Source organism: Balaenoptera borealis (assembly GCF_965194805.1).
Source record: "Balaenoptera borealis genome assembly, chromosome: 15".
NCBI classification, from domain to species: domain Eukaryota; kingdom Metazoa; phylum Chordata; class Mammalia; order Artiodactyla; family Balaenopteridae; genus Balaenoptera; species Balaenoptera borealis.
The window spans coordinates 31,044,032-31,070,328 of record NC_138871.1 but is presented as its reverse complement, the minus strand read 5'-3'; the positions used below and the strand labels follow the sequence as shown (position 1 = coordinate 31,070,328).

At 47.0% G+C, this 26,297-nt stretch overlaps 2 protein-coding genes across 7 annotated transcripts in view; one reads left to right on the top strand and one right to left on the bottom strand.

Moving 5' to 3' along the window:
- Nucleotides 1–2,623: 2,623 nt before the first annotated feature.
- On the top strand, nucleotides 2,624–20,655 carry NAGK (N-acetylglucosamine kinase). 3 transcript variants are annotated; one of them, XM_082356425.1, is made up of 10 exons: nucleotides 2,624–2,774; nucleotides 4,548–4,632; nucleotides 4,788–4,886; nucleotides 5,714–5,855; nucleotides 6,670–6,780; nucleotides 7,484–7,596; nucleotides 8,894–8,981; nucleotides 9,968–10,065; nucleotides 10,564–10,642; nucleotides 11,311–20,655. In XM_082356425.1, exons 1-10 carry the CDS (start codon nucleotides 2,746–2,748, stop codon nucleotides 11,499–11,501), a joined length of 1,035 nt encoding a protein of 344 aa, XP_082212551.1. In that variant the 5' UTR covers nucleotides 2,624–2,745; the 3' UTR covers nucleotides 11,502–20,655. The 3 variants fall into 3 exon arrangements, with proteins under 3 accessions (XP_082212551.1, XP_082212553.1, XP_082212552.1); XM_082356427.1 differs by lacking the exons at nucleotides 4,548–4,632; nucleotides 4,788–4,886; nucleotides 5,714–5,855 and having other exon boundaries at nucleotides 2,628–2,774; XM_082356426.1 differs by lacking the exons at nucleotides 2,624–2,774; nucleotides 4,548–4,632; nucleotides 5,714–5,855 and having other exon boundaries at nucleotides 4,796–4,886.
- The window catches only part of PAIP2B (poly(A) binding protein interacting protein 2B), a 47,811-nt gene continuing 36,495 nt past the window's right edge, over nucleotides 14,982–26,297 (bottom strand). For all 4 annotated transcript variants that reach the window (XM_082356445.1, XM_082356443.1, XM_082356444.1 and 1 more), the window contains exons 2-4: nucleotides 24,460–24,608; nucleotides 21,635–21,811; nucleotides 14,982–20,654 (exon numbers count right to left, since the gene is read on the bottom strand). In XM_082356445.1, the coding sequence (XP_082212571.1) occupies nucleotides 20,598–20,654; nucleotides 21,635–21,811; nucleotides 24,460–24,597 (372 nt within the window). In that variant the 5' untranslated portion in view covers nucleotides 24,598–24,608 and the 3' untranslated portion in view covers nucleotides 14,982–20,597. The remainder of the gene's footprint in view (nucleotides 20,655–21,634; nucleotides 21,812–24,459; nucleotides 24,609–26,297) is intronic.

The following is a 26,297-nucleotide window of genomic DNA, read 5'->3' as shown; positions in this document are numbered from 1 at the left end:
AACAGACACCTACTCAGGCTAACACAGGATTTAACTATCAAAAGAGGTTTTTTTTTTTTAAATTAATTAATTAATTAATTAATTTTGGCTGTGTTGGGGCTTCGTTTCTGTGTGAGGGCTTTCTCTAGTTGCGGCAAGCGGGGGCCACTCTTCATCGCGGTGCGCGGGCCTCTCACTGTCGCGGCCTCTCTTGTTGTAGAGCATAGGCTCCAGACGCGCAGGCTCAGTAGTTGTGGCTCACGGGCCCAGTTGCTCCGCGGCATGTGGGATCTTCCCAGACCAGGGCTCGAACCCGTGTCCCCTGCATTGGCAGGCGGATTCTCAACCACTGCACCACCAGGGAAGCCCTCAAAAGAGTTTTGAAAACTATAAAGTACTACATAGATCTTAACTAATTTTTATTGGGCAGGTAGATGGGGGTGGGGAGTGGGGACAAGCCAGCTTGAGAATGGCCCTGCGAAGGACCCCTCCCTAGACTGATGTTCCCAAAGAGACACCAAGGGCAGCTGACTGTCCTTCTAGCACGAGTTGCTGCCCTTTACGGGCCCAGAACCGCCTAGAGGAGCCCGCAGAGGCACGCAGGAGCCCCAGCTTGACTCCCAGACCTGGCATCTTCCCCCTTCGTCCTCCCTTTCCCTGTCACGACCCCGTGTAAGGAAGGAGAGTGCAGTGGTGGCTGGAGGGCAACAAAAGGCTTGTAAAACCTGTCAACAAAAAAGTAAAAGTTGATCTAAGAAAGAAATGGAAAGTTTTATTCCAGTCAAATTTGAGGATTATAACCCAAGAAGAGCATCTCAGAAAGCTCTCAGCACTGTTCCACCTGTTAGAAGTCAAAGCACAGTAATACAAGTTTTTTGAGAAAGATGGCTGTACATTAAATGATGTATTATTGACAGTTTACATAATCCAGATCTAAGTGCCATGTGACCCCTTATCAAGAAGGAATGTTATCTTTAAGGAGTTGTCTTACCGATGTTAGGAGAACATTGCTCTTTATGATTAAGCAGGTAATTCTGCCGATGGAGGTTTTGTTAGGGGAACCACTGACCGAAACCACCCACCCTGGCCAGGCTCCACAGTAACCATTTGCACAAGTAGTTTTATGGCAGGAGGTCCTGGTAAGGAACATGGAACTAACAAGCCACCACCAAACCAAAGAATTTGGTAAAGGTCAAAAAGAGACTCCAGTCCATATGTCTTACCAACCTCCCAGAATCCTCCTCACTGGAATCCATCTTGGAGGAGTGACGCGTCCACCACCACGAAGGACCCTGAGTCAGAATGATGGGCCAGAGAAAACCTGGAAGCCAATCCCATCACCATAAAACCCGAGACCACAAGCCACGTGGCAGAGCAGCCCTCCTGGGTTCCCTTACCCTCCTGCTCTCCACCTGGGTGCCCCTTCCCAATAAAGTCTCTTGCTTTGTCAGCACGTGTGTCTCCTCGAACAATTCATTTCTGAGCATTAGACAAGAGCCCACTCTCGGGCCCCGGAAGGGGTCCCCCTTCCTGCAATAGTTTGGGGAGGCTTGGTCGATCCATAATGCAGATACACAATGCACAATAGGGGGGAGAGAGGAGGCCAAAGGGCAGATAAAACTTTTTATGTTTAAATTTTTGTCTTGCCATAAAATATGAATTTTATTTCACAAACTGTATCTGCTAGTTTGCCTGGCAGTCTACAGCCCCCAAATACCCTCCGCAAAGAACCCACCTTTCTTTGGAAAGTAGTGAAATCTGAACTCTTTCATCTCTAGGCTTACAAGGACAGCCTGGGGAGCTTTCTCCTTTCCCAGCCTGCTTCTGGTTACTCCTGCTTACACATATTCACACAAGTCCAGTGTAAAGTCTGCGTGGGTGCTCGTGTGCCCACGGTGTGACTCTGCCATTGCCAGGCAGGTGTTGGGTTGAACAATGCAATTTTTTTTTTTTAAATAATTTTTATTTTTATTTATTTATGGCTGTGTTGGGTCTTCGTTTCTGTGCGAGGGCTTTCTCTAGTTGTGGCAAGCGGGGGCCACTCTTCATCGCGGTGCGCGGGCCTCTCACTATCGCGGCCCCTCTTGTTGCGGAGCACAGGCTCCAGACGCGCAGGCTCAGTAATTGCGGCTCACGGGCCCAGTTGCTCTGCGGCACGTGGGATCCTCCCAGACCAGGGCACGAACCCGTGTCTCCTGCATTGGCAGGCAGATTCTCAACCACTGCGCCACCAGGGAAGCCCGAACAATGCAATTTTTTTAAGACTCCCAGTGGTCCCCTGGCTTCGTGCAGCTCCCTGATCCCACACCCCAGTGGGAGTCTGGCCAGGTGTACCTCACTGTCCTATTTCACCCCCAGTCTACGTGGCTCACACGCACTGCGCACGCGCGAGGCGTAGCTGCCAGCAACTTCCGGGCACTGAGGGGAGAGCAGGGCAACGGGTCTAGGGGGTCCGGCCCAAACACCCCTTCCTGGCTCCTCCGCTTGGGATCCCGTATCCATCTCCAGAAGCAGGGCTCAGGAGGCGGGGAGGCGATCTGGAGGAGCCGCTGAGGACCGCACTCACCCAGCCCGCTGCCACAGCCAGACCAGCAGCCCTGAGGCTGGGGGCGGGCCACGGTGCCACGCCCCGCGCACGCGCACTGGGAGTGGGCTGGACCGCACGGACGTTCACGTGACGCGGGGCGGTGCCCAGCGGGCTGGAGGGCAGGGATCGCCGACAGGAGGGAAGCAAACGGCGGGATCCGCGGTGGCGGTAGCAGCAGCATGGCCGCGCTCTATGGGGGTGTAGAGGGGTGAGTGCGGTCCGGAGGAGGGAGTCCGGAAGGGGCGGCCTGGGCCACTCTCTGGCCCGAGGGCGGGGCGGAAGGAAGGCCGTGGCCAGGTCGGCAGGCTGGTGACCTCCCACCTCAGTCAGGGTCCGGCTACTTTTTTGGGCTGTGGGGTCTTGTGGAGGAGTGTGTGCCCGCGCGACGGTGCCCTTGCGCGCGCGGTCGTGTGCTTTGTAGGCACTGTGTGCCACGGCCACACCCCGGGGGGGGGGTCCTTTGTGTTTAGCGGCGGAACCACAGCCCTTTCTCCCACGAAAGACCCACTCCGCAGTGCTCCGCTGGAGAAGCTTCTTTTTTCCATTCCCACTCCGGAGAGAGTTTTGCAGAACAGGTGTCAGGTGTGAAGTTGCTGGACTGGGGGTGGGGAGCGGGAGTGTGGTGGAATCCGGGACAGTGATCTTTGCCGGAAGGTATCTGGGACCTAAAGCTGGGGGAGGCTGAAACCCCTCCATTCTTGTCGGCACTCCAGGCTACTCACTCTAGAGCCAACCCTCTGTTATTCTTGCTTATTTCCTGTTCGGAAGCTTGTCTGCAGGTCTTTTTGTAATAGCTCTTCCCCTCGGTGTGACTATGGGCAAGAGTTTTGCCCTGTCTGGGCTTCAGATACAACGTGTGTGAAGTGATAAGAGGGATGAACCGAATGATCGCCAAGTCCCCTGCCAGTCAACATTCTGTGAATCTGGGTGTGTCAAATCAGGGCACAATAGAGGGTGTGGGCTAGGGCACTTACTTTTGAATCTGAGATTGCATTACTTCAATGGCAGTCACATTTCACTGCTGACTAATGGACCCCAAAGTCTTTTTTTTCACATGCATTGTTATGATTGGTCTCCCCTGCCCTGTACTTATTGCACTGTTTTTAAAAAAAAACTACAGAAATTTGCGTTCATCCCTGTTATATTCACGTGTAACATATGACCCATTTTTCCAGTTTGTCAAGAGGTTCTTTGGGACGATAATCTGCCACCTCATGCATTAACTACCCCTTGAAACTTTTTGTCATCTTTGAGTTTGATCAGCAGGTCTTCAGTGTCCTTTTCTGATATTCCTAAAAGTACTGATCAATAAAGAAACATACATCGCACCACCACAGACCTCCCTCCAAACTACCATTTCTCCTAGTAATAAGCATTTGACCATTTAGTTGCTTAAGCAGGTATTAACTCTTACTGTCATCTGGCCAGCATTTCTCACAAGGGTGTCTTGAAAATCTTGGCAGCTGGAGCTGCTAAAGGCAGCCTTTAGCTATTGTGAGAGAAGCAGAGAGACGTGCCATTCTTTTTAGTCACGTTTACTGAGTGTTACCTGTGCCAGGCATGAGGGTAAATAAATGATCCAGAGCTTGACCCAGTGGAACTTGTAGTCTAGTGAGAGGCAGACAGGAAAACAGCTTAACACACGTCTAATACAGAGGAGTCCATGGGGGCACTGACATGGCTGAACTAATGGAGCTATAGTGGTGGGCCACACATCGGAGGTTTCAAGGACGAGGTGAAATATGAGTAGGGTCTTGCAGGATCAGTAGGATACCCCCAAGGGAAGCTGAGCAGGAACTATGTTTTGGAAGTCCAAGAGCGCAGCAAACACCCAGCCACAGAGGAGGGTTTGGGAATGGTGATTGGGCTTGCTGAAGCTGTCCCCCTCACTCTGGGCTCTGCCTGTGACAAGGACTGCACAAGTTTAGCTGTATCTGCAGGTTTTTCTGAGCAAGACTCAGTGCCCCCTTGTGTTCTGTAGGGGAGGCACACGATCCAAGGTCCTTTTACTCTCAGAGGATGGGCAGATCCTGGCAGAAGCGGATGGACTCAGCACAAACCACTGGGTAAAGGCCACACTGAGGGGACCAGTGGGCTTGACTGTGGTTTTATTCTGTGTAACTCCTGTTAAGGTGGGGGCTGGGGGCTCACTTGGCAGCCTGTAGGGGCGACAGAGGTCAGGCAGGCCTTTGTAACTCCTCCTTCCCTTGACTGGGGCCAGCTGATCGGGACAGACAAGTGTGTGGAGAGGATCAACGAGATGGTGAACAGGGCCAAACGGAAAGCAGGGGTGGATCCTCTTGTTCCTCTACGAAGCCTGGTGAGTCTGGGTAGAGTTTGGGAATTAGGTCACAGCAACACTGAGACAGCGAGTTTGAACTAGATGAGTCCGATGACTGCAAAGGGAAAGGCCTTGAGGGCTTAGTCTCTGGTTTAGAAACTCACCTGATCACATCCACTCTTGTGGCTGCACTGTCACCTACAAGCCACAAGGATTGGAAGAGCACAGGGCTTTGGAGAGCCATGGGACCTCGGTTTGAATCCCAGCTTTGTCACTCAGCATCTGTGCTGTGTGACCCTAAGCAGGTTACTTATCTGCTCAAAGCCTCAGTTTCCTCGTTTGGAAAATGCGGATAACAGTAGCTACCTCAGAGTTGCTGGGATGGTAAAATGGCATGATACATCCCAAAGTGGTTTGCACAGAGCCTGACCCATAAGGGCTGATTAAATGTTACCTGTTATTCCTGGCTCAGAGCTTTCTCCCAAGTTGCCGTAGCTCCGGCTACTTCCTGGACGTATCCTCAGTGAGACGTCCTGCAGACACAGCCAAACCCCATGCATTCCGAACCAAGCTTATCTCTCCTCGACTTGCTCCTCTGCCTGATTTTTCTGTTAAGGGCACTGTTGTCCTCCCCAGCTCCTGACCTGGCATTGTTGAATCCCTCGTCTTGTCAGGGCTCAGTCCAGGTTCTTCTTGCAGCCGCAGCCTTCGATGAGGCACTGTGTGTGGCGGAAGGTGGACTGGGGCTGCATGAGCAGGGTATGCCCAGTGGTAGAAAGCAGGGAGCAGACATTAGGAGGGGAGGGGGTTGAGAAAGGAGCTGGGTCTGGGGCCCTGCTTGCTCGTTCACCTCCCGCGTGGCCTAGGGCCTATCCCTGAGCGGTGGGGATCAGGAGGACGCGGTGAGGATCCTGATGGAGGAGCTGAGGGACCGATTTCCCTACCTGAGTGAAAGCTACTTAATCACCACTGACGCCGCCGGCTCCATCGCCACAGCTACGCCGGATGGTGAGGAGGTGGAGGGAGGGGTGAGGTTGAGAACCGGTTTTCTTGGGGAAGCCCCTTAGATTTAGCTGGCAGAACTTGACTAGTAAATACCTGGGAGGCAGCCTTCATCACGGCCCCTACTCCCTTCATTAGCTGAAGTTTGCCAGAGCAGGGACTGGACAGAAGGAGGGAGGGCAGGAAGGGTGTCTTGATGGGAAGCAAGAAAGGAGTCAAACGTAAGGCTCCGTTGCAGAGGAGGGAGCCCCTGGGCGGTGCAGTGATGAAGCTGGCTGGAGAAAGCAGCAAGTGCTGAAAAGACAATGGGAGGAACTCTGTGACGGGAGTACAAAAAAGTGATGGTATCGTGAGATTGGCATTTGAATCTCAGCTCCTGTTTTGCCAGCTATACCATCTTGGAGAAGTTATGGAACGCTCTGAGTTTGAATTTCCTTATCTATACAATGGGGGTAATTGTATTCATAAGGTGGTTTAGGGTGCTGAATGAGGATCACTGTGTGAATAGGGTCTGACACAATCCCTGGCACATGGTAGGGACTCAGTAAAGCAGGTAGTCACTTGAAGGCTGGCTGGGCAAGGAGACACAGACTCGTGTGCCTCTCTGTTCCCTAGAGAAGGGCACTATGTGATTGGAGTTTCTCTGAGACCCAGGCCCTCCACCTTCAGGCAGGAAACTAGCTGGGCTTGGTTTTCTCTACAAAACGGGGTGGTGATCCCTTTGCTTGGGGCTGGTTTCTGTCCTTTCTTTCCTCAGTCAGAAGCTGTGTGCTCTGTGCAGGCCCTCGGCAGCACTGAGCCTCCTGTGCCCTTTCCCCAGGTGGGATCGTGCTCATCTCTGGGACAGGTTCCAACTGCAGGCTTATCAACCCCGATGGCTCTGAGAGCGGCTGCGGTGGCTGGGGCCACATGATGGGAGACGAGGGCTCAGGTGAGCTCACGCCGACTGGGCCTGGCTCAGGGTCCTGGACCGTTCACTTCCTGCAGCTCCCCACCTTCCTCTCCCCTCCCCTCCGCCTGCTGACCCCCTGGGGCTCTCTGGGGAGAGCGCCTGAATCTGAGTCCAAGATAATGACTAAGAGATCTAGAGATGCAAATGCTGGACTAGTGGCTGGCCGTGCTCTTCAGCAGTGATTTGCACCCGGGACTCAGATTCATGCCTCAGCGTAATAGCCGTTGCCTACCGGTGTTGACTTTTGGAGTCCTTAGGAGGGAATTGACACTGTGAAGGTTAAGGCCATAGATGTCAGGAAATGCTGTACCAGTCTGCTAGTGGGAAGGGGGTATAGAAGCTCCTCCCGCCATCACCTCTTTATAGGTAGCAGGTGGACATTTTCATAAGGGCCCTTAGGGTCCAGCTCCTGGCAGTGACTCTAGTGGTTTGGGTGGCAGCTGACTGACCTGGTCTTTATGTGGGGATGGGAGCTGATGTGACACAGCTTCACCTGTTCAGTCTTTCCCCCTCCACCTTGCCCTTACGTGGATCAGTCAGATATGGTTTAATTAGAGGACCCCAGGCTGGGAATTGGGGCACCTAATTCTCTGTAATACTCAACCCTGTCTAGGTCTGAGTTTCCTTCCCTGTGAACTCGGGGAGATTGCCCCATCTTCTTAGCCCTTTCTGCTCTCTGCAGCCTACTGGATTGCACACCAAGCAGTGAAAATAGTGTTTGACTCCATCGACAACCTAGAGGCGGCTCCTCATGACATTGGCTATGTCAAACAGGCCATGTTCAACTATTTCCAGGTACTTCCCTTGCCCCTGGTACACATGCACACCTGGGATAGGGCAGTGGGAGACCGAGCAGGAGTGAATTCAGGAGAGGGACTGGGTGGGCCCGGGGATGTCAGGGTGAATTGTTTGTCAGAGCTGGAGGATGGAGAAGTCGTCTGTGAGGACCAGATTCAGAATGAGGTGGGCCTGCATTCCCCGCATGAGGAGAGGGTAGGTTGGGGACAGGCCAGACTTCATCCTTGGGCAGCTAGACTCTGCGGCGAGGTGAAGGCAGATGCCATTTAGGCTGAAGTGAGAGGTGCAGGGTGAGATCAGGAGACAGTGCACACGGACGCAGGGGCAGCAGGTGAAGTCTGAACAGGTATGTTGGACAGTGCGCTGCCTCTGGCTGTATGGGTCAGGGAGGAGAGCCTGTTAAAGAGGGGCAGGGAGAGTTCTTGGGAGGGTACAGCTTCCCACCCAGGGCATCAGGGGTTGACTGCCCTCCTTGTCTGGGGCTGTGCTCATTTGAAGTGGGTTAGGAAACAGCTGCCTTTAGCTGCACCAGAGGTGGAGGCTGAGAGAGGAGAAGGCAAGTAAGTTTCTTTGAGAGACATCTCTCTGGCTGAGGGCCACTTGGGCGAGCTGACTCAGCAGATTGGTTCTGAACACCACTAATATGTCTACTGCTCCCTCTCATTGTTTAGTCATTATTATTAAGACATTAGAAAGATTAAATGACATGCTTTAAAGATTAAAAGTATGTATGACATGCTTAATACGTTGCCACAGATGCTCAGATTTTAGTCCCCCACCCCCTCTTCCATTTTAGTAACGTTATTCTAGGGAATCTCTGGTTCCTCGGGACCTTCAAAGGTGTTACAGGTGTGTAAGGTAGTTGAGGTAGAAGATTCACTTTATGTGGTGAAATAAGTGTGGGAGAAACAAATCAATTTTGACTTCTCAGAGCCTGTGGTCTGCATTGTGACTCTTAGGGGAGAGGGGCAATGAGCAGTAGTGGTTAGATTCCTTCGACCAAAGAAATCTTTTCAAGAGCACCTCCAGGAACTGCAGAGGACTCTTTGGTGAGCGCAGATCTATGCTCTGTGCTGCGTCCAGGCTGACCTCTAAAGAGCAGTAGAGGCCATGCTGGCGAAAACAGATAACTTTTCTCAAATGAGAAGTCTCAAATCCTTGCAGTCTAGAGCTTAAACAAATATTATTCCAGCTTTTCAAACAGTAGAGACATCAGGAAGGCCGACTGGGTGGGCAGACTGGGAATTTTCGTTTGCTTCTGATGACTATCTTGTGCCCTTTCTCTGTCTCTCAGGTGCCAGATCGGCTAGGAATCCTCACCCACCTGTATAGGGACTTTGATAAATGCAGATTTGCTGGGTTTTGCCGGAAAGTTGCAGAAGGTACTGGAGATGGGGTAGGGTTTTATCTGACTTTGTTCTGCAAAGACCTCCCTAATTGGAGGGTGGAGAGGGTTCAGATGAGGATTGGAAGCCAATTTCCCTTTGACCAAGTGCCGTCAGTTTTCTGCCGCCGTGGGCCTTGGTCCTGGTGGGCCTTCAGGTGGAGACAGAAGGACCCGCGGGTTGTACTGACAGTCGTTTTATATTACCTGTTTCTCTTCTTGACAGCTCTCACGGCTTGTGCAGGCTGTATGTCTATTTCTGAGAAATTTATGAAGCAGTTATCCTTTGGGCAGATCTATAACTTTCTTTTTTAACGAGTGATACCCAGAGGACTAGGGAATCACGGAGAGGTTAGGCATATTTGGTTGGGTATCAGGAGAAGCTGGACCATAGGGCTTGTTTGTCTGCACGTTGCTCTTGCCCCAGTGCATGGTCCATGCTCCCTTAATATGGATTCCTGAAGCCTCAGGGCATTGTAGGGCCCTCTTAGATCCTGCTGGTCTGAGGCCCTTTCAGAGCAGAGCTAGGAAGGGGCTGGGCTGACTAACAGCAGGCTGTTGGAGGGGGGTGGGCGACCCCGAGAGGAGTACCAGCCAGCTGTTCAAATAGGGTCCTGGGTCCCCAGAGCAGAGAGACCTTCGGGGACAGACTGAATAACTCAGTGTAAGTTGGAGTACAGACCAGGTGCCAGTGTTTTCCCCAGCGGGGCTGCCCTTCCTGAGTGCCTGGAGTGAGCCACCTCAGTCCAGGACACCCTTCCTAGGGTGGAAGTAGCTGGTGGGGGCCGGTGGGTAAGGACGAGAGGCAGCTCTGGAGGCTGGCTTACCCCCACGCCGTGAGGTGAGCGTCTGTTCCTGATTGAGACCTCTGCTAGCCATCGTACTCGCACTGTTGCTGCCCCGCGACAGAGAGAGAAGGAGAGTAACTGAGGACCAGAGCCTCCCTGGGTGTTCACCCGCTCCATTCCTTCCTCCCTACCGCAGGTGCTCAGCAGGGAGATCCCCTTTCCCGCTACATCTTCAGGAAGGCTGGGGAGATGCTGGGCAGACACATTGTAGCAGTGTTGCCTGAGATTGACCCGGTGAGTTGAAGGGGGGAAATGGAGGCTGGGGATCTGCTGGGCCAGACTCGGCCCTTCCCCATTGGAATGAGACTGTCCCACCAAACTGTGTAAACTGGATATGATTTTAAAGGAACTTAGGGTATGAGAAAAACTCTGCAGGAAGTCTATAACACAAAAAAGTTCTTTGGGTCGGTGCCTTCCCTCATCTGTGTTTATATATAGCAAATTGGTTTACTGTGGTGTATGTGCTGTCCCCTTTCTTTCAGTCCTGCTTCTGTCCATTTCCCTCCCTTCTCTTTTCTTCCTCTGTGTTGCTGCTTAACTCTTTTTTCCTTTCTGTTCTCTACCTTGCCTTTATGAATCTCTTTTTCTCCCTTTTTTTTCCTTTTGAGTCCACCTTCTGGTTCTCAGCTAGAGGGAGAGTGACTGGGATAGGTCGGGCTAGTCTTAAGGAACTGCCCCTCTGGCACTGGAGAGGCTGGCTTGCCCCCAATATCCGTTTCTGCTCTCCTCCAGGTCTTGTTCCAGGGGGAGATTGGCCTCCCCATCCTGTGTGTGGGCTCTGTGTGGAAGAGCTGGGAGCTGCTGAAGGAAGGTGAGTATAGGGTGGGGGACAGGTTGAGACAGGCAAGGGCAAGAGATGGAGCTGGAAAGGGGGTGGCCTGGGAAAACAGCCTGCCCTGGGGAGGACTTGGGACCTGGGCCCTGAGGCCTGGACAGGCCACTGATGTCTCAGACCAAGACCCTCAACCTTCACTCTTCCAGGGAGCCCTTTTACAGTGTTCCATCCAGCTTCCTTGAACTCTTAGAAAGACATTCTCTTCCAAAGGATTTATTATTTATTATTAAATAGGCACCACCTTTTAAAAATTAAAGACAAATCTAACTTGAAATTGGAGCTTCTGACCAGCATGTGGTGACATCCCAGTCACCATAATCCTAGCTAGAAGGAAAGAAATGTGCCTTCTGCAACCTTGCAGCTTGTTTCAGGTGGCGGTGTGGTTTCCATTAGATACTCTGAAGTAGCTCCAGGATCCCTGATGCTACCTAGGAACCCCCGGGAGGCATCGGGGGCTGGGGGCCTCAGGCTCCAGCGCCCCACAGCCGTTACTGGACTCACGCATCCTGGTGCAACCATCTGTTAGGGATTTGGCATGTGGGACCTCCACAGGATGCCTCAGGGCCTGGGCCTCTTCTTTCCCTCCCTCTGTCCCCACCTTCTCCCTGGTCTCTCACCTCCATCCTCTACGTTCTTTCCTCCAGGTTTCCTTTTGGCGCTGACCCAGGGCAGAGAGATCCAGGCTCAGAACTCCTTCTCCAGCTTCACCCTGTTGAAGCTACGGCACTCCTCTGCCCTGGGCGGGGCCAGCCTAGGGGCCAGGCACATCGGGCACCTCCTCCCCATGGACTACAGCGTCAATGCCATTGCCTTCTACTCCTACACCTTCTCCTAGGGGGCTGGCCCTGGCTCCACCCCCTCCAAGCCCAGTGGACATTGGGTGCTGGAAGGCAGGAGGCTTTTCCTTTTCTTTTTTTTAAAAAAAGAAACATATAGAAGAAAATAAACGCACTTTACCCACTCCCCAGTTGGACTGTGTTATCAAGCACGTTTGCTGTGTACATCCTCAGCTCACCTGCCAGCAGGTATCCCAGAGGGCTCAGAGATGGTCTTAGCCCAGGGTTTAAAGCCCCACCCCCAGATGCTTGGCCTGTGGTCTGCAATCTGCTCGCCACACGGTTAGGCAGATAACCTGTGTGCTGCCCCTGCCCACCACGTTAGATACTTATGCCATGTGGCTGCCAGTTAACCTGTGATCTCAGTTTTCTCCAGTCAAAGGTAAGGGTCAAGATCACTGCCTGACCATTTTTAGTGGAACTAAGTGTTGTCCATGGAAAACATCACCAGCAATAACCTTAGATATATCTCACCCTCTCTTGATAGTCCCAGTAGGATTTAGGGGACAGGGGACAATTCTAATCTGGGAGAATTTTTACCTCACTGGATTTGGTACTTACAGGTAAACAGCACATTCTGCAGTTGTTCTGCATGAATGAGTTCTTAAGAAGTTGTGAGGATGGCTGAGATCCAAGAAGGCCAGCTAGACACAACTAGGTGGCCTGCCTGTTCCTGGTGACTGCTGGCCTGGCTCTGGTTGCAGGATGACACTTTGTTGTGTGGCAGCGGGAATGATGAACATCAGTGAGGGGCAGACATGATTTCCTGTCCTCTGGATACTGCAGTTTGATTGGTCAAGACAAGCCCAGAGCTTCCTGTTCTGCCCGTGCTGCTTGGCGAAGACTGAAGCCAGAGTCTTGATCCACAGTGGCTGCCTCTCCAGGTGTCTGGAGTGTAAGCTGTTAGAGGCACGGATCATGTCCTAAGCAGCAGTTCTCAAACTGCTGTGCATCAGTTATTCATGAGCTTGTTTTAAACTCAGGTTTCTATTTTTTCCCCCTTCCATAAGGTGTCTGATTCAGTAGGTCAAGGATGAGATGAGATGGGGAATTTTCATTTCTACCAAATACCCTGGGTAATTTCTGGTGCAGAGGTCCAGGATCTGCACTTGAGGGAGCTCTACCCAATAATTTTGGAGCTCTGATTAGGCTCTCAACGGGGTCTTGAATACTTGTTTCCCAACTCGGATGACACTTATTTCACTGTCTAGAACACAACGGTAGCGGCTCTTGTCCCATCAACTCTAGCTCAACACAACAATAAGAACTCAAGACAAGTCCCTTCTGAAGGGACAGCCAGCCCTCTTCACATCTAGGTATGGTCCAGACCACTGGGGTCAGCTCTCAGCAAGTCACCAGTACATCATCAGCTAAAAAGCTTGCAAGGAGTCAGGGCCACAGCAGAGTGCCTTTGCTCCATCTCAGTCCTAATAACACTTCCTGATGAGTGGTGAACTTTGGAGAAGTCTTTTCACATGATCTCAGGACCAGGATCAAGCAGTATTTCGGATTTATAATCTAAAACTATTGGTGAAGAGTTTAAAAAGAGACATATTTGGGCTTCCCTGGTGGCGCAGTGGTTGAGAATCTGCCTGCCAATGCAGGGGACGCAGGTTCGAGCCCTGGTCTGGGAAGATCCCACATGCCGCGGAGCAACTAGGCCCATGAGCCACAATTACTGAGCCTGCGCGTCTGGAGCCTGTGCTCCGCAACAAGAGAGGCTGCGATGGCGAGGGGCCCGCGCACCGCGATGAAGAGTGGCCCTCACTTGCCGCAACTAGAGAAAGCCCTCGCACAGAAACGAAGACCCAACACAGCTGTAAATAAATTAATTAATTAATTAATTTTAAAAAAAGTTAAAAGCAACATTAAATGGCAACTTTAAAAAAAAAAAAATGACATATTTATGTTCTTCAGGGTACAGCCATCACTTCCTTACCATTGCCCAGGCTCTGCTATTCCAGATGGACAGTGGAGGGCTTAGAGCACAGCAAGGAGCACAGCTTGATGGACTTCCTAGTGCCAGCTCATAAGTATTCACTAAATATTAGTTGAAAAAATGAAGGCAATGTTAAACTGCACAAGGTCACTTTGTGTTCCTTTTTCCTTTGGCCAAAGGAGATGTGATGGGGTAGCTTATTCTCCAGTTAGTTAGGCTCTGTTACACAGAGGTTGCAGTGCAGAAGGTCATAAGTGATTTTTGATGAGATTCTCCCCCTTTAATTTCAAACTTATAATCTCCTTCACTAATTAAGATATCAGGAGCAATTAATGGGATTCCGCACTGCCAAGGCATTGAGTATGTATGTATTCATCGCATCTGAGCTTATAACAGCCAAACAAGAGAGCTGGGAACAAGAACTGGACTTGAAGAGGCCGGCACTGCCTTAATCTACCTGTGTGATCTCGTGAACAGCACAGTCTCACCTGCGCCATCCACCCAGCAAATGTTCACTGAATGTCTTCTACCTGCGATGAGTGCTCTAAGGATTTTCAATATAAGGATTAAAAATGAGTACACCGTTACACCTTATACCAACAGAAAGTTGGTAAAAATTTATGGACTGTACTGTTTACAATATCTGCACTTCTCTTTAATGTACTTAGTTTAATGAGAATTTTAAATGAATGAATACACCGTTCACATCTTTAAGGCTGTGAATAGTTCAGGCCCTGTATAGACATAACTATCTCAAAAAGCTGTAAATAGGCAAGTCAGCTCAGATTGTTTTAAACCTGATTGATTGTAGGAAGGAGGCAAAGAAAAGACAGCACTCAAAACAAAACCCATTGGCTATGGTCTGGTCCCGTGATCTTTTTACCATAAAATAAAGCCCCTCAGAGAATCATTGGGAGATTCAAGCTAGGTGTAAACCGAGTAAGTGTTACCAAACTAACCTCCACAAGAGCAAGGATGTCTGCTTGTTAACTCCAGCAGCCCTGGTACCTAGGACAATGCTTGGTACCTAGCAGGTTCTCAGACTTGTTCGGTAGTTGAAAGGCAGATACAGAAGCCCTTTACTTGTTTTCTAGATGGGTCAGTTTTGCCTAGGAACAGGAAGATATCAGCTATCCAATTGCCCTTCAAACCCAAGGATTTCCTGTTACCGCCTCTGGGCAAAGCCACACACATTATTGCCACTGTCACTACCATGTATTAAGTGCCTATCATATGCCAGGCAGTATTTTGAAATTAAATTTGGTCTAATTTTCACAATAGCCCCAGGAGGAAGGTGTCACACCTTTACGAATAAACAGGTTCAGGCCAAAGGTACAAAGTGGTGGAGGTGGGATTCACTCAGGTCTGTGACTTCCAAGACAATGCTTGTACTACTTTGTAACACCGTTTAGAATGGAAAATCACGCAACTAAAACTGTGATCCATATTGAGAGAAAAACAAACACACCCCACACATACACCCCCTTGTAATATGATATAATGACCCAACTGTAGGAAAAAGGATACCACTGCCAGCAAATGCATTTTATTCTCATTTTAATAAGATTTTCAACAGCTGCCATTTGGTTTGTATAGCAAATTTTTTAAAAAGTAACTTTTTTTTCCATTTTTGATATTTTTATGAAAAGTATTTTCTTCAATTTAAAAGCCCTGCCCCTCCCCCAAAGTATTAACTACCATGTGATGTGTATTTAGGGGGAAAAAAAAAGGAATAAAAACAGCTTTTAAAACACTTGAGAAAGAGGGATAAAGGTCCAAAGTCCAGGCCTGGGCCTGCTGGAGGTGCTAAGCTGCCCTGGCACGTTCGGCGCTTCACCGTCCACAACAGCAGATGCGTGGGCCGTGCACAGGCCCGCTGGGATGTACCGCAAAGGCCCCTCCCTTTCTCCTCCTGACCGCCTCTGCTGGCTGTCCTCTTTCCTTCCAAATCGGTCTAACAAAGGCAGCACGATCTTTAACACAAGTTCAGCTTTGTAATGGAGACGACGCTATTGAGCAAGTTCAGAGATTCCTCCATTTTGTCGGGGAGGAAAAAACATTCAACACAGTATTGATGGTTTCACTTTCTTGTCCACTCAAACACATTCTCATTAGCTTATTAAGCTAATCATCAGATGCTTCAGAAGCCCAGTGTGTAGACGGCACAGAAGTTTCATGTAAAAAGGAAGTTGCAAAATTATAAAAAAATTTCTGCCGCAGTTCAGGCTCCTTGCGGAGCTTCTGATGACGAAGCTGGTTCTGACAGGCAGTCCCTTTGACATGTGCAGCAGCCCCGCCAGGAGCCCTATGGTCTCAGGGGTCCACTGAGACCACAGGAGGTTGAAATCCAAGTTTAAAAGACCCCCTGCTGACAAAATATATATCCATCGATGGAATATTATTTAGCAATAAAAAAGGAACAAACTACTAACACAAGTTATGCCATGGATGAACCTCGAAAGTATATGTAAATGAAAAAAGCCAGATACCAGAGACCACATTTTGTGTGATTTCATTGAGATGATGTCCAGAAAAGGCAAATTTATAGCGACAGAAAGATTAGTGATTCCCTAGAGCTAGGAACAGGTATTATCATGTAAACAGGCATGAAGGATCTTATTGAGGGGGATGAAAATGTTCTAAAACTGAGAACTGTATGGCTGTGCCACTCAGGAAAGTTATTAGAATCACTGAATTGTACACTTGAAATGGGTGAATTTTATGTTATGTAAAATATGCCTCAATAAAGTTATTTAAAAAAAAAAGTCCCTGTCTCGCAAACCACCCGTCAAGCATTAAACATTTCTGAAGGCTCACAATCAACAGGACAGGATTATCAATTAGTGTTGAGTTACAGCGTGAAAACATTGTACTCTTATAGTACATAGCCTAGAATGTTTCTTTACTATTTATAATATTAAAAGGTAGCCAGTAAGAAGGGAGGATTGGGGAAGAAAACTCAGCAGACCTCACAAATGGGACTCCTAGTAACAAAATCTAAAGGGGCTTTTTCTTTTAAAATAAAGATGGTGCATCTGTCCCTTTGTAGATTTCTCTTCTGTCCCCTGGGGGTAGGGTGGTGAATCACTTGGCTAACGCCCCATAGACATCAGTGTACTCAGCTGTCCTATTTGTATGACCCACCCCCTAAAATCTCGACTGGGGACAGCAGTAGGGGGCTGGGCAGTGAGGGCAGAGGCCAAGTAACAAGCAGGAAACTTGAGTGTTTCCTTGGGTCAGCCTCCTATTCCCCTGTCCTTTGTCACTAATTGCAGATTCAAGATGGGAGAAATAAAGACAGAAGATTAAAAACAAAGGGGGGAAAAAAAAAAAAACCTTACAAAATTGTGATGAAATTCACAAGGCAGCAGAGCACCGGCTGCAGAAAAGTACTCTGCGTACTACACAGGGACCAGGAGAACTAATGATCTCTGCGAGGGGAAACGATTCCCATGGGTAACCGTGGGCAGAGCTAGGAGGAGACCAAGGTTCCTGATGCTCACCAGATCCCAGTCAATCCTCCTGTTCTCTCCATCAACTTCCCAAACTAATGAGGTCCACATTTATCCCGGAGGAGAGTGGCTAGGAATACACAGTCTTTCCCAAAAGGTGCACGTCTCCAAATCTTGGTCAAATTTGTCAGGTCTCTGCCTGAACCCATACATCAACATAACCTAACCAAGCAACATTCTTAACCCGTGATGCCAGGACCCTTATTGAAGAACACTTGCCCCCTCCCATCTCAGGAGTGTAGATTCCTGAGCTCCTGATGTTTATACATGGGCTTTGCAGCAGCACCAATGCAAGAAGATCCAGTCAAGCTGTTTCCTTTGGCTACTTCTTCACACAACTTTCCCGACATATATTAATTTCTACTCTGAAGTCAGAGTGTTTGACTCACCTCCTTACTTCCCACCATCTTCAAAGTTCTGTCTTTGACATTATAGCAATACACAATTTGAAAAATGCTGATTACCTCTAAAAACATTTTAAAGTTATAATTAGCATTGTAACCGTAATTAAAGAGACACCAGCTGTTATGACTTTGGAAACTAAAGGTCCTGCAAAGGTCCACCCTTTTCCTTGCAATCTTTTTGGGTCTGACCTTATGTGATCCCCAAAAGTCAACTGCTGCAGTCAGAAACTGCTCCAAAGACCCAAAGGTGCAGGTGTTCAGGCCTAGGCTGTATCTATCAAGTTTCCTGCTGCAGTTCAAAGGGCAGGAGAAAATAAAAGGCATTTCTTTTGTTTTTTACCCCTTGAAGAGCAAGAGATAAAATCATTTTCATTTTGGAGTTTTAGAGTCCAATAATCACAAAATCAGTCACTAATAAACTAACAAACACTGGGACCAGCCAGAATTGGCAATTGTTGAAAATACATATTCTGTATCTATACTTAAACTTCCAGTTGCCAATTTAAAAAACTTAGAGTAGTGGCTTAAATTCAATATCAAAATCATCACTTATAATACCAGCCTCGTCCTTAAAAGGTAAAGGTGTCTAGTTTGGCTTGCACCCAGAACCTCTCCTATGAGGAAAAGTCTGAGATAGAGGTTCCCAGCCTTTCCCCAGTGAAGATCCAATAAGACCCACACGCATTTCCTGTTAAGGACTTGGCAAACTCTGACTATAGCTGGGCCTGTGATCTGGGTGACAATTGTGCTCCCACCTCACAACATAGAATAGATGGAGAAAAAGGTCACGCTGCAAGAGGAACCGCTGGAAGCACAAACCTACACATTTGTGTAGGGGGTCACACTGCTAGCTGCTTCCTGATCCTGAGTCAGCGCACTGTGTCTGAGTGGGACTGGAATGGCCAGCCCTCAGGTTCCACTGCTTGGCTGGAAGGAAACTTTTTTAGTCCTGACCAAAATGCCTTGTGGAACCATGCTGACATCCTAGATGAAACCCCACAGCAGATGGGAAAACAAGCCCTTTGAACTACACCAAATACCTTAGCCTATCCTGGTGTCAGAAGGGCAAGCCTGCTTCAGGATGAAGAAACGGCTCGATCTGGATCCCTGTAGGACTTCCCAGACCAGGAGCCACACACGAATCCATGGTGCTCTTTGTGATGGAGACACCACGGTCGAGACAATGGCTCTTTCTGCAATCCCAACACATTTCCAGCAGCCTTCAGAAGTCTGAGCTTGGACAAGTTAATGCAGATTGAAGGAGGAAAAGCAGCCCTGGAAGAAAGAGACCTCTATTTCTGCACTTCCAAGGTCCTCTCCTTATTAGAGGCAACAATTCCAGCTGAAAGCTGAAGCTGGAATTGAGACATTTCTTTATTCGTAGCCCTCCCTGAAAACGAGTTAAGAGTTCCATTCTCTCGAGGTAGAGACTTTGGGAATTCATGAGCACATCTGACAATACGAGCTCCCTAAACCACTCTCCCATGACATGTGACCTAACAAGGAAGGGCATTTTTCAAATGATGCCATTCTAAAGACTCAAACAAGGAAAAGATGTGGGTTCATATTTTCAATCTGACATTAACCTGTGGCTGTTCAAAAAGTCAACAAGGGACCTCATAAGAAAAAGGAGAAATTCTTAAATTTTCCAAACCCTAGTCCTTTCCTTCCAACCTCTGTCCCACATCCACATACTGAATTTACACAGACTTGATTTCAAGCTACATGATCTTTTCCTGATAGGCCTATCACACAAGACAGTGGCAGTCATACAGAAGCCACTGTCCTCCTCAGGCCCCTGCAAGTCCTTGCCCGTCCTGGGAGAACAGCCAGGACTGGACATGCTCTCTTTTAGACCTGCCTCTCCCACCGACTTCTCTAGCACACAAAGGCATCTCCTGGGCCAAGTTTAGTTCCTTATGAGTATCAACAATGACAAGAAAAACCCCTGTGACTTGTGGGCAGGAAAGGAACATACCCAGGAAGTCCAACCTAGAAAACTCAAAAACCTGGGTATGTGGGAACAGCAAAATTTTACAACTGCCGAAACTGTCCTGGTGGGTCACACAGTCGCAGGGTCAAACGGGAGTCACTCTCCTAGGCTTTTTTGGAGTTCTTCTGCATAATTCTGTAAGGTGGGAAGAAGCATCCAAATTGTGAACTGAGCTTCTTGCTAGTGTCCTGAAAAATACATTGACTTGTGAAAGTGCATAAACCTTTCTAAGGAAAGTAAGGTACCAGGTGGACCAAGTCCTCATGGGGCTGGAAAAAAATTGTCGAAATAAATTTAAGACATAACTAACAGGATTCAAGGATGACTTCTCCAGGCTGACGCTGATGGCCAGCACCGCATGCCTCTCATACACCTTTGGTAACAAGATCTTTTCTTAAAAACAGAGTGGGGTTGGGGTGGAGAGGAGACAGGGGACTAGACACCATGAGACGAAATGGCAAATCCACTCTAGTGCTCTTTTACCTTGTAAATTTTGAGTCTGATGGTAGCTGTAAACAGAGGCTTAAGAGTAGGCCAACAGTAACTGAGAGACTCAGGTGACAATCACCAGCCCAGTCCTCTCCTTCTGCTTCACAACTTTCATCAACCAGATGGTTGATGAAAGTTGCTTCTATTGGTTTCCAGTACTTTAAGCCTGTGTTTTCTTGAATGGGGTTCAGGCAGGGAGACATGGGCTCAGCAGGCCACTGGTAATCCCAGCTCATCACAGGAAACTCCCAGGGATCAGGGAGCTGTGCATTCTGGTTTACAACACCTGCTTCTTCCTCTCGCCCCTCTTCCCATCCAGCTTAATAGACTGAGTAAGTAGTGCTCTAGGTGTTCATTGCCCTTGGTAAGTATACAGCAGAGCGGGAAGGGCATTCTTAAACACCCAGATTTTCTTGGTCAGCTTATTTTGTTTAAACACTTACAGCAGAACATTCCTGATGAAGGACGGGGGTGGGGGTGGGGGCGGGAATTGCAATTTCCCTAAATCAAAAAGCTAATAATAATAGGAAATTGCTCCAAATGAAAGTCAGTAGAACAAAAGAGAAATACTCAGAGGCTTGTAGAGAAACACTGAGCACATTAGTTACTCCAATCACAGTGTCGAGTTAAACCACTGTCCCCTTTCCCCGCTGTGCACCCCTTGCCCGCCCCGCCCCCCTCTTCAGCTCCGCCTTTTTTGTGCAGCGCTGTCCCCAGATGTGGGGACGTACAAGTTCTCCTCAAAGCTTTCTGTCAGCTCAGTACTTCACTCCTGGAATAAATTCCTTGGCATCCGGGTTCAGGTTACTTTTGCTCTGAAATAAGAACCAAGAGATAATAAATCCCAAGGCAAGCTGCACTTTAAAACGTATTTTCTCCTTGCTTCCGTTATTACCAGTACCTTCCTCTCAGCCTCAAGGAGAGAAAAAATAGAATTCCTTGCAACTCAAGCTGTTGTTGAGTTGTTCCTTGCTGGGCTGCTCTCAATGTTCTGATGCACTAAGCCCTGCTAACCTCATTTTCTCCTTCCTGCTTTAGACTCCTGTTCCCTTCATGATGCTTTCATTTACATTTCATTTAAATTTGACTCCAAAAATAATTTTTCTATTTATTAGTACCTCAACTTGATGAAAATCAGAGTACTCCATCAAACTAGTTTGGTTACCACAATCCCTATATATATATATTTTTTTCATCTTTCTGTACTCTCTGGTTATCTACTCTCTTGTGAATATCTAAAATCTCATCAAACTGCAGGGCACAATCATTCAGAAAGTGAGTTGTGTGAGAACAATATCACTTACAGAATTCTGACATTAGGTCAACATGGAATGCAAGGAATTCATTTATCTGGGCTTCTAATTATAAGTGGAAGATGGTCTCTTAAGAGTATATTCATTCCAAAGTGAACAGGCAATTTTTATAACAGCATCATTCAAAATTATAAATACAGATGTGAGGGATAGCAAAAGAAAAGGACAGCAGCAAATGATAATTTGAAACCAAACCTCTTCCATGTTCAAATTTTTATCCTTAATCCCAGTTCTGCTTTGAAAAGCCCATGGGAGAAAATGAAAGTTGGTGATGCTGCAACCAGGACGTTTGCACAGTGCTTTAAGAGGTGCAACACATCTTCAACGCACCCCCTTATTAATGCCCAGGTGATGAGTGAAGAATCAGCGGCTCAGAGGGCTCCAGAGCTTGCCCAAGGTTGTAGGGCCAAAAAAGAGAGTCTGTGACTCTAAATCCTATATTCTTTTCACTATGTCACATGTGGAACTACATATGCTCTTACCAAAATATCTTCAGAATCATGACCATCACTGACTGACAGTCCATTTAACTGTTGTTGCAACTGTCCCATGGCCTGAGGCAGGTCTCGCGATGGAATAAACCAGTCCTGGTCTTCCTCATCCAGCATCTCCTGGAAGCAGCGGTCCAAGAATTCTTGCTCCTGCAGCTCCTCTTCCACCTAGCAAGCAAAGGGGAAGAGCTCAGACGTACTGCCCCAGTGGGGCTCACACCTTCCAGTTTTTTCTCTACCTCTTTCTTTCAGAGGTTGTTACTCTGCAGTTAAGAATGATCTTGTGAACTTCCCTGGTGGCGCAGTGGTTAAGAATCCACCTGCCAATTCAGGCGTCACGGGTTCGAGTCCTGGTCCGGGAAGATCCCACATGCTACGGAGCAACTAAGCCCGTGCGCCACAACTACTAAGCCTGTGGGCCACCATTACTGAAGCCCGCGCGCCTAGAGCCTGTGCTCCGCAACAAGAGAAGCCACCACAGTGAGAAGCCCGCACACCGCAACGAAGAGTAGCCCCCGCTCGCCACAACTAGAGATAGCACACACACAGCAACGAAGACCCAACGCAGACAAAAATAAATATAAATTAATTAATTAATTAAAAGAAAAAGAATGATCTTGTATGAGATCTACTAAGAATTATGATGCTTCTAATGACAGGCTAGAGAAAATATAATTTTTAATTTTTCAACCAAATTCCATCAAAAATAAGGCTGAGGAAATAGTCAAAATAGCAGAAATTCCAGGTATTCACAGATCTTCTAATATGTGATACAGATATTTTCCACTCATATGGCACTTACAGAAAATCATTTTAAAGCTTGAAATTCTTTTCTCAATCTTGTTGAGAAGCGATTCTTCCTAAATTTCCCATCTTTCAGCTATGAAAAGGGTACAGGAACTATGTAACTAGACCATTACCTGGATAGTGGAGATTAAATCAAAACCAGCTCCCAGCTTCTGGCCCACTTTTCTGGTAATGAGGCCCCTACATGACTTTCATAAACTTAGAAAGATATAAAGAACACTTTTTTGCATACCAATAGAAAATGATGTCATCAATGCAGTATTCTTTCAAAACAAGAAGAAATAATATGAGTATTTACACAACTGCATATTTCTTTTTTTTAATTAATTAATTAATTAATATATATATTTTTATTTTTGGCTGCGTTGCGTCTTCGTTGCTGCACGCGGGCATTCTCTAGTTGAGGTGAGCGGGGCTACTCTTCATTGTGAAGTGCAGGCTTCTCATTGCAGTGGCTCTTGTTGCGGAGCATGGACTCTAGGTACGTGGGCTTCAGTAGTTGTGGCATGCGGGCTCAGTAGTTGTGGCTCACGGGCTCTAGAGCGCAGGTTCAGTAGTTGTGGCGCAGGGGCTTAGTTGCTCTGCAGCATGAGGGATCTTCCCAGACCGGGGCTCAAACCTGTGTCCCCTGCACTGGAAGGTGGATTAGTAACCACTGCGCCACCAGGGAAATCCCCAACTGCATGTTTCTTAAAGACTGTCTTAATCTAAAGCAATATATAGCTAGGATATTTTACACTTTTTTGCAGACACTGTTAACTCTTAAGAAAGAGTATGCTTCACTCTGGAGATTAAGTGTGATTTTAACAGGCCTCCTGCTTCTTGTTTGGCCATCACTTTCCTGCAGGAAGCCTGGTGACAGATTCACAGTTCACTTGAGCCACCACCAGAGGGCTGGTCAAGCAAAAATAATCACCCAAGCCAGCCAATATAGTTAACCTCATGAATTCAAAGGAAAAGTCACTGGTAGCAAGACTTAAACATACTATTCCAACATTACAATTAGCCACACTTTTCTTTTTTTAAATATCAAGTACTTAAAATAACAACTAGAAAATATTTCCAAGCTACAAGATTTAACATGACTGCTCAAGATGTGCCCTTCCTCTCCCCAAGAGTGTAACAACATGCTCCCTGGTATTAAATCTACCCTTATTCACAGGCACAACCCACGAAAATGGTTACCTGGGCCCAGGGGTGTGACAGGAAGCATGGCCTATGTACTATTCACACAGATCATACCACAATGGGCCACATGGGGTGGTAACTCCTGGCTGCCCCCCTAAACTTGTTTCCTTCTCCCCAAAGCACCAGGCTGTTCAGTTAAAATCACATTTCCTGTCTCTCATGCTGGATATGGCCATGTAACTATTAATCATGTAATGTCCCCAGAAGGGATGTGAGCATTTTGGCATCACTTGGTTAAAAAGAGATCTTTGCCTTGACATTTGGCTCTCTGCCTTTCCTTGTGGCTTGACTTCCAGCTATCCTGCATCTGATAAAATGCCCTGGGCGTGGCAGAGCAACATCATGGAGGGCACCGTGTAGTTGCAGAGTCACCTGTCTACCTGGAATGCTTACCTTGGCTGTTAATGCCACAGACATATAAGACAATGAATTATTGCTGGATCTTTGTGGAAGCAGTCTAGCCTTCCCCATCTAATACACTCTCTATCTCAACTTGCATTCTGCCAGTCTCTGAGTTCCTATGTGGGGCATGCCAAGCTGGCCTGTCTGCACACAGCTGCTGTTTCCCAGAAGTCTACACCAAAACACCATGGTATTCGATCCTCTTTTAATTAGCATGGAAGAAATATTTCAATATCGTCCTCCAAGGTATCTTCAATCTGGTCTCAGCAGCTGAAGTTGCTTCTTGGTCAGCCCAGACCAGGCTTCTACATATTTTCAAGTTGTTCTAAAGCCAATGAACCCATTTCTCTTGTAACAGACTGACGGTAAAATACTATAGCTGTTGAATTACACATCTCATTAGCCTTTCACTTCTTTACCTGTCTGTTGAAATCCTCTTCATTCTCCATCCACATGTACTCTGCAAATGGGTTTTCCTTCTCATCATGCCCATTTAACCCCTGGTCCTCTTTGGATTTTATATTGGGTGATGTATTCGCCACACTGGATCCATTCATTATGATAGAACCTAAACAGGAGCAAAAGAAAGGATAAAATGATACAAGGATCAAGGAAATGAAAAGATTCTTCCAGATGCTTTTGAAGTTCTAAATCAAAGTTATTAACTATAGATGAATAGAAACTGCTAGTCTATAACTGTTACAAAACGAGCCATATCCTCTTACCAACTATACAGATGTACGGTGCTTTAAGAGTTAAAAGAAAAAAACATCTAGGCCTTTCTAAGCAAGTGGGTTGGGGGCCGGGGGTGGGGGGTATTTTTTCAAGCCAAATTTCTGTAGGTTCTAGAACGTAACCAAGATCACACAGCTTCCTTATTAACATTTAACTAGGTAGAGAAAATGCATTCTTAATAAACACTGTAAACAATTGCCCCTTATTCTGATTCTTAAGCTGTGTTTTTCTTTAAAACATATTTCAAAAATAATACATGTTAATTGTATTGAAAAGCGAAAAGGAGAAAAGTTAAGGTCACCAGTTGTCTAACCATCTAGAGTTAAAAATGATTAACAATGTGGTGGATATAAGCTTCCTGACTTCCCCTACGTGTGTACATATACACACACCCATTCTCCAAGGATCCATTCGTACAGTAACAGCATGATGAGCCATCATTTGCTTTTTCTCATTTCTATGTTAATACAGCCACACTGTCATTTGGTGTATTTCCTGTATTTCTGTATTATAAAGGTTGGATGAACTTCTGGTGTTCATTTTTTCTAATGATTTCCTTAGGATAACTCCTAGAAATAGAACTGCTGTATAGGAAAGAACGTTTGTTTTTTTTAAGGCTCTTGATCTATTGCCATGCCGCCATAAGAATTTAAATTCCCACTCGTATTATGTAAATGCCTTCTCTGCACTCATGAGTATTATTATTTTTTAAACCATTGCCAATTTCATATAAGAAAACTTGCAAGTTATTGTTTACCTTTACATTTCTTTGATTTTTACTGAGGCTAAGTATTTTGAGATAAGCTTACTAGCCATTTATATTTCTTATATTGTAATTTTTCTGCTAAAGTACTTCACCCATTTTTCTCTCAGGGTATATATATCATTTCCTTACCTTTTGTAAGAATTTTTATTACATTTGTCATCATTTTTATTTTTCATAAACTAATTTATAAATAAAAATTATTTTTCGCTTAATTTTTTGGTGGCAGTTTTTACTGGCTTTAATTTTTGTCTGCAGTTTGTGTGAGTGTCTGTCTATGGCTTTTCAAATACGTACGTATTTTTAAAAATTGTTTACTTTGGTTTCCAAATCCATTTTGATGTGTTCGCTATCATCTGAAATATGTCTTTTTTCTGTACTTTATTTAAATCTTAACGATTCTTTAAAAACCACTGCAAGTCTTTACTCACTCTATACCACCTCCCCTAAGCTCTTGTATGTAATGAGCATGGTGTTAATACTACTTAATTGTTCTGTTTCATATGTTTAATTTTTCTCTTTCCAATTATAAACTCCTGAAACACAAGATGTAGGTTTCTATATTTTGTAACCTACCTCAGTATTAGGAACTCCATATCTACTGTGGATCATCGTGTTTAGGCGGATCATCGTGTTTAGGCAACTTTCTCTTTCTAGCCTGTCTCCTTCCAGTCTCAACTCAATCCCCTCCCAACCATCCCTGGGGCATTTTTAAGTTTTAACAAATTATTTCCTCACTCATTTCTATCTTGGCAACAC